We start from the raw sequence: 12,698 nt of genomic DNA on the forward strand, positions 1-12,698 counted from the left end.
TCAGAGAGCTTGTTTCCTTAATAAATTTGTTTTACCCTCAAAACCACCATCTGCCTGGTTTATCTGGTGAACCAGATTGGGGTGGCTGTAGCTCAGGAGGAAGAGCAGGTCAGCTGCTGATCGAAAGGTTGGCTCCAGCAGTTTGCATGCCAAATATCCTTGGGCATGATACTAACCCCGACTTGCTCTCCGATGCATCCATCGGCGTATGAATGATAGTTAGAAAGCACTCAAAGTATAGATAATACTGCGTATGTGAATGGGTGTGTATGGGTGAATGCTTTGAGTACTCCAGGAGAGTAGAAAAGCGCTGTATAGGAATCAGTCCATTCACCATTTTACCCTGCCAGTAAATTACACAGCAGGTGAAGGACATTCCTGCTTCCAACTTCCCATCACCTTCCACGAGTCTCCATCCCACAAACACTGATATTTAATTCTGCCCTTTGCGACACAATGATAAGGAGGCCAGGTGCACCCTCAGGACGACCAGTTGACATTACAGATTAGACTTTTTATAGCTTTTATGGTCTTGTCATTAGAGTAGTTACGTCAGAGATTTAAGCAGCTTGTTTTGACAAGTAACAGCTGGTGTTGAGGGGATTTCCCCGGCAACCGCTCAAACAGGAAATGAGGTCAGACACCAAGACAACAGCGTCACATCTTCTTTTACCAAATGACAAAATAAAAACAACAAACTTCAAGTAATCCCATCATCATCATCATCATCATCAGTAGCAGAAAAATAAAATACAAAAGCAAAAAAAACAAAACAAAACAAAACCACGTGCCCAGCCTTACAAGAAACTTTAGTATAAATCATTTAAAATGATAACAATTGAACAGTTTAAACATCAATAATGCCATTTTTTTTATGCCATTACCAGAACAGAATCCCAGGGAGGTAAGAAAATAAAGGACATGCATAACCAACGCTGATGATAGACACAGTTTAATTCAAAGTCATGTTTCTACTAAATAGAAAGAGTGATAATAAGCCTGTGTGTGTGTTTGAGTGTGTGTGTGTGTGTGTGTGTGCTGCTCAGAACGAACGTAGCTTACATGAGCACAGTCACTTTCTGGAAATGATCAGTTTGTGGTTTTATTTTACACACATTTTGTCCGTGTAAACTGCTGAAACTCGGAGGAAGGCCACCGAGTTTGATATCTGGCTTGTGGAAGCCATCTTACAACAAGAAACCTCTGCAGAGAAAGAGAGCGAGACATCGGCTCTGGATGTTTAAAGTGTGGATTCAGTCAAGAAATTCTAAGAACATTCGAAGGGTTTAAACAACACAGCTCTGGAATAAACGAGTCTTTACTCATCATACGTTTTAACCCTTGGTAAAACAGGGCAGAGAGATCTGATCCATCTGATTGGCTGATAAGAGTGCAGTGAAAATAGACCCAAGCTGTATTCCTACTGCAAATGTTTTTACCGCTCTTAAATTTTCCATATATTTTACAAATAGGTGCCTCTGCGGGATTGTCTTTGCACAGGAATAGTTGTGCTTGCAAAGCACCAACACCCTGTCAGTACATATTTACGCATCCCTGAGATAACCATATTAGGATATCTGCTTTCTATGACGCTAAAGGGACTCCAGAGCCAATCTGTGATGTACCGGAAACCTTATATCAAACCAACCTCCTGAGGGCAGACCTGAGGACACAAGTTGGCGACTAATAGTTTGAATTTTGAGGGAAAGGGAGAAAAGCCACTGCAGTAAACGTAAGCTGGGACTTTGGGAGCCAGACTTCTATGATGGCTGATCACGACTCTTTACAATGTCCCCTTAAATAATTGGGAAAGCATCATGTCCTGCAAATATCAGCACAGGTTACTGCAGAGCTCACAGGGTCATTTCAGTCCACTGACATATGTGCTCTCAAAAGAAAAGAACGAACGAAACAAGAATCATTTTCCTAACCAGCACTGAAGCAAAACCGCACATTCAATACTCCTCGGTGCTAAATGCTCGACCGTGTTACAAACATTAATGTAATGTAAATGAGTAACATAGAAATGCAAAAACAAGAAGATATAATCTATTCATATTGCATTGAACATGGCTCAGATTTTAATTTATTCTTAGACAAATGCTGCAAACACACACACACACACACGCACACACACACACACACACGCACACGCACACACCTGGAGTACCAGAAACACACTATCGAACTGTGAAAAGTTAAAATCTTAGTTTGAAAGAAACATTGCAACGAAAATACTTTAAATCTCCCATTTTTTAAACAGACTCTGGTCTAACGTCCAAAAATGAATTCAAACGCAAACGACGGGAACCTTGGGTTAGCGTCATTCCTTCCATACTGGGCTAATACTGGTCCCCTCTCACTATCACTTGGTACGGTCACTGGTTTGATGGCTCAGCGCTAATTTTGTCCACAAAAAGAGTTGGAGTCCCGTGTTGTTCTGAAATATGAGGGTTTTTTGGTTTTTTTTTGTTTCGGCTAAGAAATTTCACAAAACGGCTCCCAGAGCAAAACATTTATCTCCTTTATCTCACCAAGACAAGCAAAATATTAGAAATATGACAAAGAAAACAAGCACATATCCACAAATGTGACAGAGATCGGCACATTTTAGGCATTTCTATGACACAAATGTGATTTATTTTCCATCAGCTAATGAGCTCATGGTTCCTGAAACGTGTTGTGATTATTCCGTTATTTTTGTACTCTCTGGGATCCCAGAAAGAGCCAAAAAATGCTGCTTTTTGTTATCTACAAGAGATTTTAGCTACTGAAACCAGGTGGGATCACTTTTGATTTCATAATGTTTTTTTATGTCTATAATGTCCCAATATAACAGAGTTTTTCAGCTGCATGGCTGAGCAGCTTATGTTTGGTCCATATAGCGTACATGCCTTTCTACAATGTAGTGATTAGAAATGGTCATTTCCAGTAAAATCAAAGCTTATAATGCTAAAAAACAGACATATTTAATTAAAATTCTATTAAATGTTATACAATCCGAGTCATAATTGGTTATAAAAATGTCACAGCAGCACATACACAGATATGACTGGAGTCATAAATGATCCCACTCGGTCACTTGTTCCGTGTGTTGTTTGTACTTGGAGAAAAAGCTGCAGTTAAAAGAAGTTTGTGAGAAAAGTTCAAAGCTTTCACAGTTCATGCAGGTTTGATTTTTTTCTATGCCAAACTGTGTCCATGTTTTGAATTGTTGTGGTTTACTGACAGTGCAAATAGAGCTAAATACTTGTAGCTTCTACCACTGAGAAACACTGATATTTTGCTCTTTGTCTGGCTTTATCACATTTACACTCGTCTAATATCAGCTTGTGTATTTTTTTGTGTGTGGCTGCTGTGGAGAACATAAAGTCCCTCCATCATGTTTGCCACAATAAATTTTTAAACATGCGAATAACTCAATCGCAGCTTTAGTTTAAAGATCTCTTTGTGAACCTCTCAGACTCCAGCACATGCCAAGACGTTGGAGAAATGATGCAGTGACGCAGACATAAAATGAAAATAAATGTTAAAAGTGGGCAAGAGCAGATCCTCATTTTAAAAAACCTTTTAAAAACTCATCTGTACACGTAGCTCTGAATCATGGTTTTGTCTGTAGAAAATGTGACACATTTAGTCCACTGAGTGTTCCTGGAAGTAATCAGCTGCTTGAAAGAGTCAGAAAGCTGACAAGCGTTTTGTCATTTTTATGAGTCACGGCGAAGCAATGACTCTGATAGGATAAGAAGTGGCGTTGAGTCGGGACTCGCAAGAAGCCGAAAGCGGAAAACATTACAAGCACTTCAGGACGAGCGCACCCGGGGAGGATATGTTCGTTTTGTTTGTTTTATTTTGTGATGTGTGACTTAGCGGGCAGCACGTGATTGCAAACGCTAGCGTTGCATATTTAATGACATGGGAGTAAGAAAGTTTAGGGAAGGCGTGGAAATCAAACTATGTGACAGATGATGGGAAAATGACTGAAATTTGGGACGAGATGTGACATTACGCTAGTGCAATGTCTTTGGCACAAGTTTTAAGGGACAAACAAAAACTTTTACTGTTCCTACGAGCGCTGAAATGACACTTTATACACTTTAAACCACTGCAGAAGTCTCAGGGAGTAAAATATGCATGAATCCCTTATAAGATGAGAAACAGGTGAACTCACGACGTGTGACGGCTGGTCCAATTGCACTTGCATCCTGATAGTCCTACGATCAGTCATTCACTCAATCGGCACAACCAATAAATAGAATATGAATAAATAAATACAAATAAATAGTAGACCAGTAAAATCTCCTCTGCAGTGCTGCTGCGAGCTGAAGCAGTTCATCTCTTCTGGCTCGTCTCCAACTTCTCCGCCCGAAGAGTCGAATCCAAACGTTTTCCTCTCCACGTCGAGCGCGCAGAGTCCAGAGCGACACAGAGTGCGCGAGCGTGTTCGCGATCACACGGCCGTCTCCAGGTCTTCGTGGCTTGCAGACGATGAGCTCAGGTAGGCGGCGAGCTCAGCGTCTCCATCGGCTTGGTCTGCCGGCGTCTTCCCCTGAAGGAAAGAGACGATTAGATTGGAGCGTGCCTCTCATCCAAAAGGAACGTACAAAAGCGGCAGCATGAATCCGAGGGATGGATTAAAAATGGAAGGTAAGGGAGGAAGGTGTCCCACAGCGAGATCTCTAATCTAGTTAGCATAATGGAGGGCTAATCTGGCCTAAAGAATAAATCACCGTCTTTAAATGGAACCATGGAGGACGCATGTTTAGATGCAACTACATGTCTTACCAAGGTTCTGAGAAGATGACTTTCCACATTTTATTGTTTAACCCAGTCTGACGAAAGTCATTTTTAGTAATTCTGCAACAAGTTTTTGCTTGTAAGGATTTTTTAAGGTATTTTTGGTGCTTTAAACAAAATAACTGTGGTGTAAAATGCCCCTTAAAGCCTCTAAAACCTAAAGAAAGTCAGTGAACGCGAGAAACTAAAGAAGCTTTTAATCTTTAAACATGTTTTCAGGTCACAACTGTCCTGGGGAACTTTGCCTCTTTTATTGCAGCCAGTATCGACTGACTTACCTCTTCTTTGCCTGAAAATATAAATGACAATCACACACTTCCCCTCAGGACAAAGATGTGATGCACTGATCTGTTTGGTAAAGCCTGTTTTTTTATTGCCATACTTCCTGTTCTTTAAGCTTTTGGTATCAGCTGCTGGCCGATTCCTTTTTCACAGTGAGAGTGACACACCCTGGAAGCCACAAAACCTTTCACTGTAAATCATTTGCGTGATTCATCGGGACTTACGGGAATTGTATGTGCAGCTGTTTAAAGTTGTGTAGAAAAGCGCTATATAAGAACCAGTCCATTTACCATTTAAACATCTGTTTACCTGGAAGTTGGTCTTCTCTAGTGACGCCCCGCCCTCGACCAGTAGTCGACACACTGCGTGCTGCTTCCCTGATGCTGCTTTGTGCAATGCAGTGTCACCTCTAGACGCGCACACACACACGCACACACACACACACACACACATTCTGGTGATCAGATACAACTCATATATAAAGCTAAAGATCATAGATAAAGCAGTAACGTCACTGTGGTCAGACTGTTCTATACCACACTACACTACAGGATTGAGTTGTCTGCACTCAGGTTCTCACACAATCACTATGTGTGAATTTTAAACAAATATAAAATACACATGAATGATACATTTCCCTTCAGAGAAAACGAAACAGAAAGTACTTCTCTGTGTCTGTTAAATCCAGAAGAACCTTGGAGCCTGAGGAGGGAGAAACAGGAAGCGTGAGCAGTGATCTGAACGTACAAATGCTGTTAAACAAGCCAGAAGGTCCAAATCCTCTTTAGTCCATGTTTTCCTGCCCTCAGAACAGTCTTCCACTTTGCCTCAGTGTTTCTGGATCATTTCACATCCAGTATTTATTTTTGGCCTTTGCACACAGAGATTTGTCCAATTTTTTTCAGTCTTCTGATGATATCTTGTACTGTAGATGATGCGATATTCGACATCTTTGTAATTTTACATTCAAGAACATGTTTTTCAAATTGTTCCACAATTTCTACATGCAGGTCTTGTGCACAGATTCACCAATCTGCACCTCATTACTCTCTGAGAAGCTCTTTTTATACCCAATCATCACATTGTTGATGTTCCTCCACTTGTTTCTTTTTCAGCTTTTTTTTGCCCTCTTCCCAACTTGTTGGAGACATTTTGCTGCAATTAAATTCAAAGTAAGACAAGAGTTTTCATGAAATACTAAAACGTGTCAGTATGAACATTGGATATTGTGAATATCCAGAACTGCTGTTGTGACACTGAGTTGTACACAGCTGTGGGATTTTAACCCTAAACAACCTGAGTCTTTCAGTTTTGTGACTCTGACTGAAAGTAGATCCAGGAGGCTGTTGGAGACTTTCGTTTACAGTAACACAGATATTTATTTAACATGCACTTTCTCACCTTGCTGCAGTATGTAGCGGACCAGGTCTGCGTGTCCGCTCTGAGCAGCTAAATGCAACGCCGAACAACCCCCAGAGTCTCGGACCAACAAATTGACGCCTCGATCCACACACTGTGAGAGCTGCAGAGGCCGACAGGAAGACACGATTTCAAGATTTTCAACATCAACCAGGATTCTTAAAAACAGGAACAAAGAAAGAGCAAATCTTTCTTGATAGAAAAACCTGATTGTTCTTTCTTGATAAAAGCACTGAAAATCTATTTCTATATGTTATTTCATTTATCTTTTTAGACCCCAATTCTTTTTTCATCCTCCACTTTCCAAAAACACATTCAGCTAACAGCTCTTTGGTAATCACCTTGTTGTTGTTTGTCAAAGAACAACAAGGTGATTACTAAGATGTTAGCTTTGGTATTCTTCAAGAGAAATTAAATTAAGTGGGTTTTTTGTGACAAAGTGCCTAAGGATAATTTTTAAACTTGCTACCTTGAGAGGACGCCTTCTCTGTGTAACGCAAGAGTGGTTAATGATCCTACTGTCTGGGAATCAGGGTAAAGCAGCTTCAGCTAACAACTGTCTCGCTCCTATCCCGGTGGACCCGCGTGTCTTTCTTTTAGTTTTGTTTATCTGTCACAACACCCCACATCTTAATCACAGGAGACGTGAGACGCAAGCAATAACAGGTGACAAAAAATAAAGACACAGATTTGTTGTTGGTCCACAAAAATCAGAACTCTTCCCCCCTGTTTTTGTTGACATAAAAGGCCAAAATACACCCATAGATGTGGGCATTCCACTGCTATCACTTTTAGTTTTCTTTCATTTACTGTATCCGAATAAGTCCTCTCATTAACCATCTGCTATAGTGCCCCTTCCATTTCTGTCCTGGACTATGAGCCAGGCCACAACCAGTTTAAAACATTTTCTTGCAAAGTTTCATTGCCCCATGAAGGATGTCTGGTCTGATACAGAACCAAGAGAGGGAAAAACCGTCACATGTACACATGACAGAAACAAGAAACTGTGGGATTTCCTCCCTTTATTAGGTGTTACTGTCATGGCTGACAGGGAACTTTGTAAGAATGCCTGTAGTATGAGTCACAGCATGCATGTAATTAAAAAAAAAGGATCCTGTGGTGTTTGGAGTGATGCATAATTTAACCTTTTCATGACTTAAGAAACTGCTGAGTCTTTGTTGATCGGCTGGGCAAAGGGAATTTTACTGTTGTGCAACATTAAACCACAAAAACTAATTCTGCAGTGGCTAACACACAGGCTAGTAACAGGTCATCCTCAGGCCGTGACAGAGTAGATGTGAATTACCGTGGAGAGGTCCCCAGAACTTGCAGCTGTCAGCAGAGCTGTGAACACACAAACACAAAGCAGTCACTTTCTTCATCTTTTCTGCAGCTGTCTCTGTGCTCAAACACTGTTTACAGCAGAAAAACAATGCAGGGATCTTTTTCTCAGTAACAGATAATTAAGGTGACCTATTGTTTGAAGGGAGCATCAGCCTGAGTCTTTCCACAGGGCTCTATTTTAACTTTGCTCCACTTTCTTACAAAGGTGAAGGCTGAGGTGTTTTTTCCACACAGGAGAAATATTCCTCTTGTCTCGAGGCATCGTGCTGCTCTGAACAGCCCAACTAGAAACTAGAAACACTTAATGACAGCATTAATCTCAGGGAAACTAAAACTCCAGCACTTAATGTGTGTCTGGAGCATTTACGGATGAGGATTTCATAGTCAGCGACTGACCGTCGGAGCTGCTTTTAGGAAAATAATTAAATAAATGTGTTAAAAGCAATACATTTCGGTCCAAGCAAGGCGCTTCTAAAATCATAAATCGGCACAAGTAGAAAAAAAGCAGCAGAACTGGAAGCACAAGGAACAACCGGTTCTCTGGGAGAACTGGGGAGTCCCGGGAATATGGACTGATGATGTGACTCTGTAAACAGGCCTCGCAAACACCGTTCCACAGTGTGTTCAGAAGTGTGAACACACTGAAGAAAGCAAATCAATTTACCAAAGACAGAAACCTGTAAAGAAAAGTCCTAAACTGCCCATCTCCATATGAAAATGGAAAAAGTTTGCTCAGTCTTATTTTTCAGAAAGAAAACAAAAGCAAATGAGGAAACTGTATCTGTCCGAGAAGCGTTTCACTTTTAGTTTCTAAAGTTGAGACACGCACTAATCTATGAGTCATATCAAAGCTCAACCCGTGACTTCCACCTGACAACTCACAACCAGCTGATGTTTACGGTTTACATTCACCGCATTACATTTAATCAAATCAGGCAAATATTTACCCTCATACTCTGAATATTACAACTTACAGGCACGCCAAACACTTTACATTTAATGTGCCCTTTTGTACCAGGTAAGTACAGGAGAGTAATTAGAGGGCTGGAAAACTCCTTAAAATATGACAAAATTACAGAAGGAATCAAAGCAGGAAGATGAGCCTGGCTTAGACGTTGCTTCTGTTTAAAAAACAAAACAAAAAACATCAATATACACCAGTTACCAGGGAGTTTTTCCTTCCCACAGTCGCCTGCCATCTGATTGCTGGACTTTACTCTCCATAAAGCACTTTAAGGAAATTTTTATTGTATTTTTGTTATATATAAATAACTAGAAATGAATTTATACAACAAAGTTTAACCTTGCCTGTTGTGTTTTTGGAGAAATCTCTTACTTTCAGGCTCCTTAAAAAGTTAAACTTTAATATTGTGACACTGACTGTGTGTCTGTGCGTGCGTGTGATACCTTGTTCGTCTGATGTCAACGGAGCGCTGCAAACAGAAAACAAAGACAGCGTTAATAGGATATGTAGATAACACTTTTCCAGTGCTTACACAATGTTAGTATCACGTAACCGTGGAAACCTTCATATTCTTATCAGATAGAAGTGATCTTTGAGCAGATGCAAGTGCAAAGTTATGGCCACATCTGTTAATTATAAATGTTGAAGAGAAATGATCTGATGTTCAGCCTCAAACACACGTTTGCTTTAGTTTTGATGTCCCATCTGAGCGGGCTTCTTCCTCTAAGCAATAATTCAAAGATGTGTGTCTGTGAAGAGTTATGAATGCGCTCCATCCTTTCACCTAAACATGGTCACTTCTGGCTCCACAGAAAACAGTGTGGCGGCAGCTAAAACGCAGGGGTGACGCTGCGGTGGCTACGTGTGATGTCACTTGCCCTCTTTCAGATGCATCAGGGGGATCTGCCTCGCCTGGGAGCAGAAAGACGTTGCTTCTCCCAAATCGCTCGCTGCTTCATTATGAATAAACGTTTTCTCATTTGCATTTTAGGTATGGAAACTATTTGATACCCAGGATAAGAAAGGTGATCACACAGTAGGTAAAACGAAACGTTCATGTGGAGCGTGAACTTCTCAGAGATAGTTTTCTCTGTAATCCTTCTTTTGTCTACTCTGTCCAGAGGTGAGGGGAGCAGATAAAATGCACAGGGCCGTGCCGGCTGCATCATATACAATGACACGATTCACTCGCATCACGCAATGTCAGTTCTGCCGTTTGAACCCATCCACCTCAGCATCCACCTCCAAGGGATAGTCACTCTTCACTGCCCATTTTTCTATTAGCAGGTCAGAGAATAGATGCTAAACTCTGCCTGCATTCAGCTGCTCACTGACTGAACAGCTCTGAAGACCAAGACAGAAGATGATCCTAGAGGCTCGAGCACTGCACTCCAAAACACTTGGGAGGGAGAAAACTTCTCCACAAAGTGCGTGCATGGAGTTTTCTGGTTCAGATATCTTCAAACAACAAACAAACAAACAAACAAAAAACAAACAAACAAACAGATGGTGTCTCCTAAATTTCCTTTTTTTAATTCAATATGTATCTGGGAAAACATGACATAATTCTCACCTGCTACGTTTTTCTGATCACACCAGGTGTAAAAACGCATGCAAACATTGCTTAATAATTGTTCATGTCATTCATATATTTATTTAATTGAGGTGCATGAATGACCACCGTACAGAAGAGGCTCCTGACCTCAGTGAGTCACCTCTATCTGCTGACTTACCCGGCAGTGGGCTCCACCACCAGATCAGGCATCCCCGCGGACGAGCCCTGGCTCACCACTGGAGCTTCGTGGTCCAGGATGAACACTTCATCCTGACAGATTTCTGTCACGAAATGCAGATGCTCCTAAAACAAAACCCCCAAACCCCCAGAGAACCAGGAAAGAAAGAAGGAACGTGAGGAAGAAAATGCACCTGGAAACAAGCTTTGTGAATTCTGAAGCAGCAGGAGAGTCAAAAATACCTGAGCCTTGTCGATGCGATAGAAGCGGTCGGCTGACGTGGCTGCAGAGAAGGAACACGCAGTTACGCGACATAAAACGTCTGTAAAGCTGCATTCATCAAAATCTCTGCAGGGTTTTATGATACCCAAATAACCTTTTATGATTTTAGAAAAAGCTTCAACGACTTTCATTTTTATCGAGTTATAAATTTAGTTTATAACTCAAGTCCAAGACAATAATAATAAACCTTTTTTGTGCTACTTGTGGCTTTTGAAACTTGAAACTTTTGACGCCCCCCTGTGGGAATTCTTTGCAAGTTAGCAAACATTACACATTCAGCCTGGGATCAACTAATACTAGACTTGTAGTCAAGACCGCCTAAACCAAGACCAAGATAATACCAAGACAGACCAGGTGGAGACCAAGACAAAGTTGAGACGGAGACTAAAAAGTCTTTAAACTGCAGCCAGATGCTGCTTCGTTTACGGGTGTCAGGCACATTTATGTGTTTTTGCGATGCACTCACACAGCCCACCTCCCCGCTGTCTACTGTCTCACTCACTTACTGAGAGGACAGACACACGCTCCACTTCACTGTCGCGTCTCTCACCCTCTCTGTTTTCACATAATGATGTTATGCTACATCCTTGCATGTGATTGGCCGCATTATGGAGGGATTGGACCATAGCTGAGCCACTGTGTGAGAGCTGAGCAGCGAAAGGAAATTAAGTGAGGAACCGGCTCTCGCTCAATGGGAGTCGACTCTTCTGATTCACTACAAAGCACTCTAAGCACGGCTCTTAGAGCTCATAATCTTAATTGTTGTATCACCTGCTGTGGCGCCCCCTTGTGTCAAGTGAGCCAATACAAGCAGCTTTTGAAGGAATTTGTGACCTTTGTTCTTAAAAAGCACAAAATAAATAAACTTTACCCTACTTTCAGGACTGGAGTCTGAATACATTACTGTGTTTGACACTTTACTAAAGGATGTGATGGATAACTGACTAGTTTGGTGACTAGTTGAAGGCTTTAAGAAGCTATGTGTACGGTTTACAGACATAAATAATTCTGTAACAGCATCTTAGTAGAAATTTAACTCTCAAGGAGGGAAGAAAAAGTAAGGTTTTAAAATGCTTTGAGTCAAAGTCTGCAAGCTGGTGACCCTATACATGCAGTTTTTGTGTTTTGGGGACCACTAAAATTAAACTTAATTTAATTAACTGCCACAACAGGTGCATGAAGATGTTACCGAGATCCTTCTAGAAGGACTCTGATCCAGTTTAAGGTGTTTCAGTCACTCACAATCCAAGAAGCTCCAGTTGGGAGACAGTCTGCTGGTTGAACTGGTCCGGGGGACACCTCTGCTTTCATCCTGGAGGCAAAGAGACAAATGTTGTGATCGTCGCCATTTTTTATTGAACAATGAACTGAATGTAACAGGGTTCAATCAGGAGATTAATCAGAGTAAGGACGAAGCAAAAGACAGAACACGTGAGAAAGACAAAAGTGCTGTTTACGAGTGTTTTGTAGCGTGGCAGAGATGAGCAAGACAATAAGACAGCATGTAGTGCATATCTTTTGTTGTTTTTAGGGATTTTACCACTCTAAGGGTTACTACAAGGATTTGAGAGTGGGTGCCAGCCTGTAACAGATAAAGTTAGTTTATATTATTTAGCTATTATTTAGCCAAATGCTTATGGGCTGCCAGCCACCTAAAAATGTTAAACTCTTAGATGACTGTCCAAATGTTTCAGTGTTTCTCAACCCTCACAGAAAGACACCCCAAAGTCATATACCTGGTAGTGCACTCTGTGGCCAGTAGATGGTGCCTGGTGTAAATCCTAGCAAGCACACAGCAGACAGGTTTCAAGGTTAACAAAGAGCCAGAAGCATTTACACAAAAAACATCAACAGCTTCTACACATTTTACATTCAGT

General features: G+C 41.2%; 1 protein-coding gene across 7 annotated transcripts in view; it reads right to left on the bottom strand.

Annotated features, from left to right (window-relative positions):
• Positions 1–650: 650 nt before the first annotated feature.
• Positions 651–12,698, bottom strand: part of dgki (diacylglycerol kinase, iota) — a 104,175-nt gene continuing 92,127 nt past the window's right edge. For 4 of the 7 annotated variants that reach the window (XM_085436225.1, XM_085436227.1, XM_085436224.1 and 1 more), the window contains 10 exons: positions 12,558–12,602; positions 12,064–12,133; positions 10,782–10,822; positions 10,540–10,664; positions 9,250–9,275; positions 7,805–7,842; positions 6,481–6,601; positions 5,745–5,781; positions 5,389–5,488; positions 651–4,549 (listed from right to left, as the gene is read on the bottom strand). In XM_085436225.1, the coding sequence (XP_085292351.1) occupies positions 4,451–4,549; positions 5,389–5,488; positions 5,745–5,781; positions 6,481–6,601; positions 7,805–7,842; positions 9,250–9,275; positions 10,540–10,664; positions 10,782–10,822; positions 12,064–12,133; positions 12,558–12,602 (702 nt within the window). In that variant the 3' untranslated portion in view covers positions 651–4,450. Of the gene's footprint in view, positions 4,550–5,388; positions 5,489–5,713; positions 6,235–6,480; positions 6,602–7,804; positions 7,843–9,249; positions 9,276–10,539; positions 10,665–10,781; positions 10,823–12,063; positions 12,134–12,557; positions 12,603–12,698 lie in introns of those variants that run through there. The other 3 variants (XM_085436226.1, XM_085436228.1, XM_085436229.1) reach the window with 3 other exon arrangements.

This window comes from Copadichromis virginalis, linkage group LG17, assembly GCF_057382275.1.
Source record: "Copadichromis virginalis isolate Kocher_CV1m ecotype Utaka linkage group LG17, C_Virginalis_male_GT1.1, whole genome shotgun sequence".
In the NCBI taxonomy this organism is placed as follows: domain Eukaryota; kingdom Metazoa; phylum Chordata; class Actinopteri; order Cichliformes; family Cichlidae; genus Copadichromis; species Copadichromis virginalis.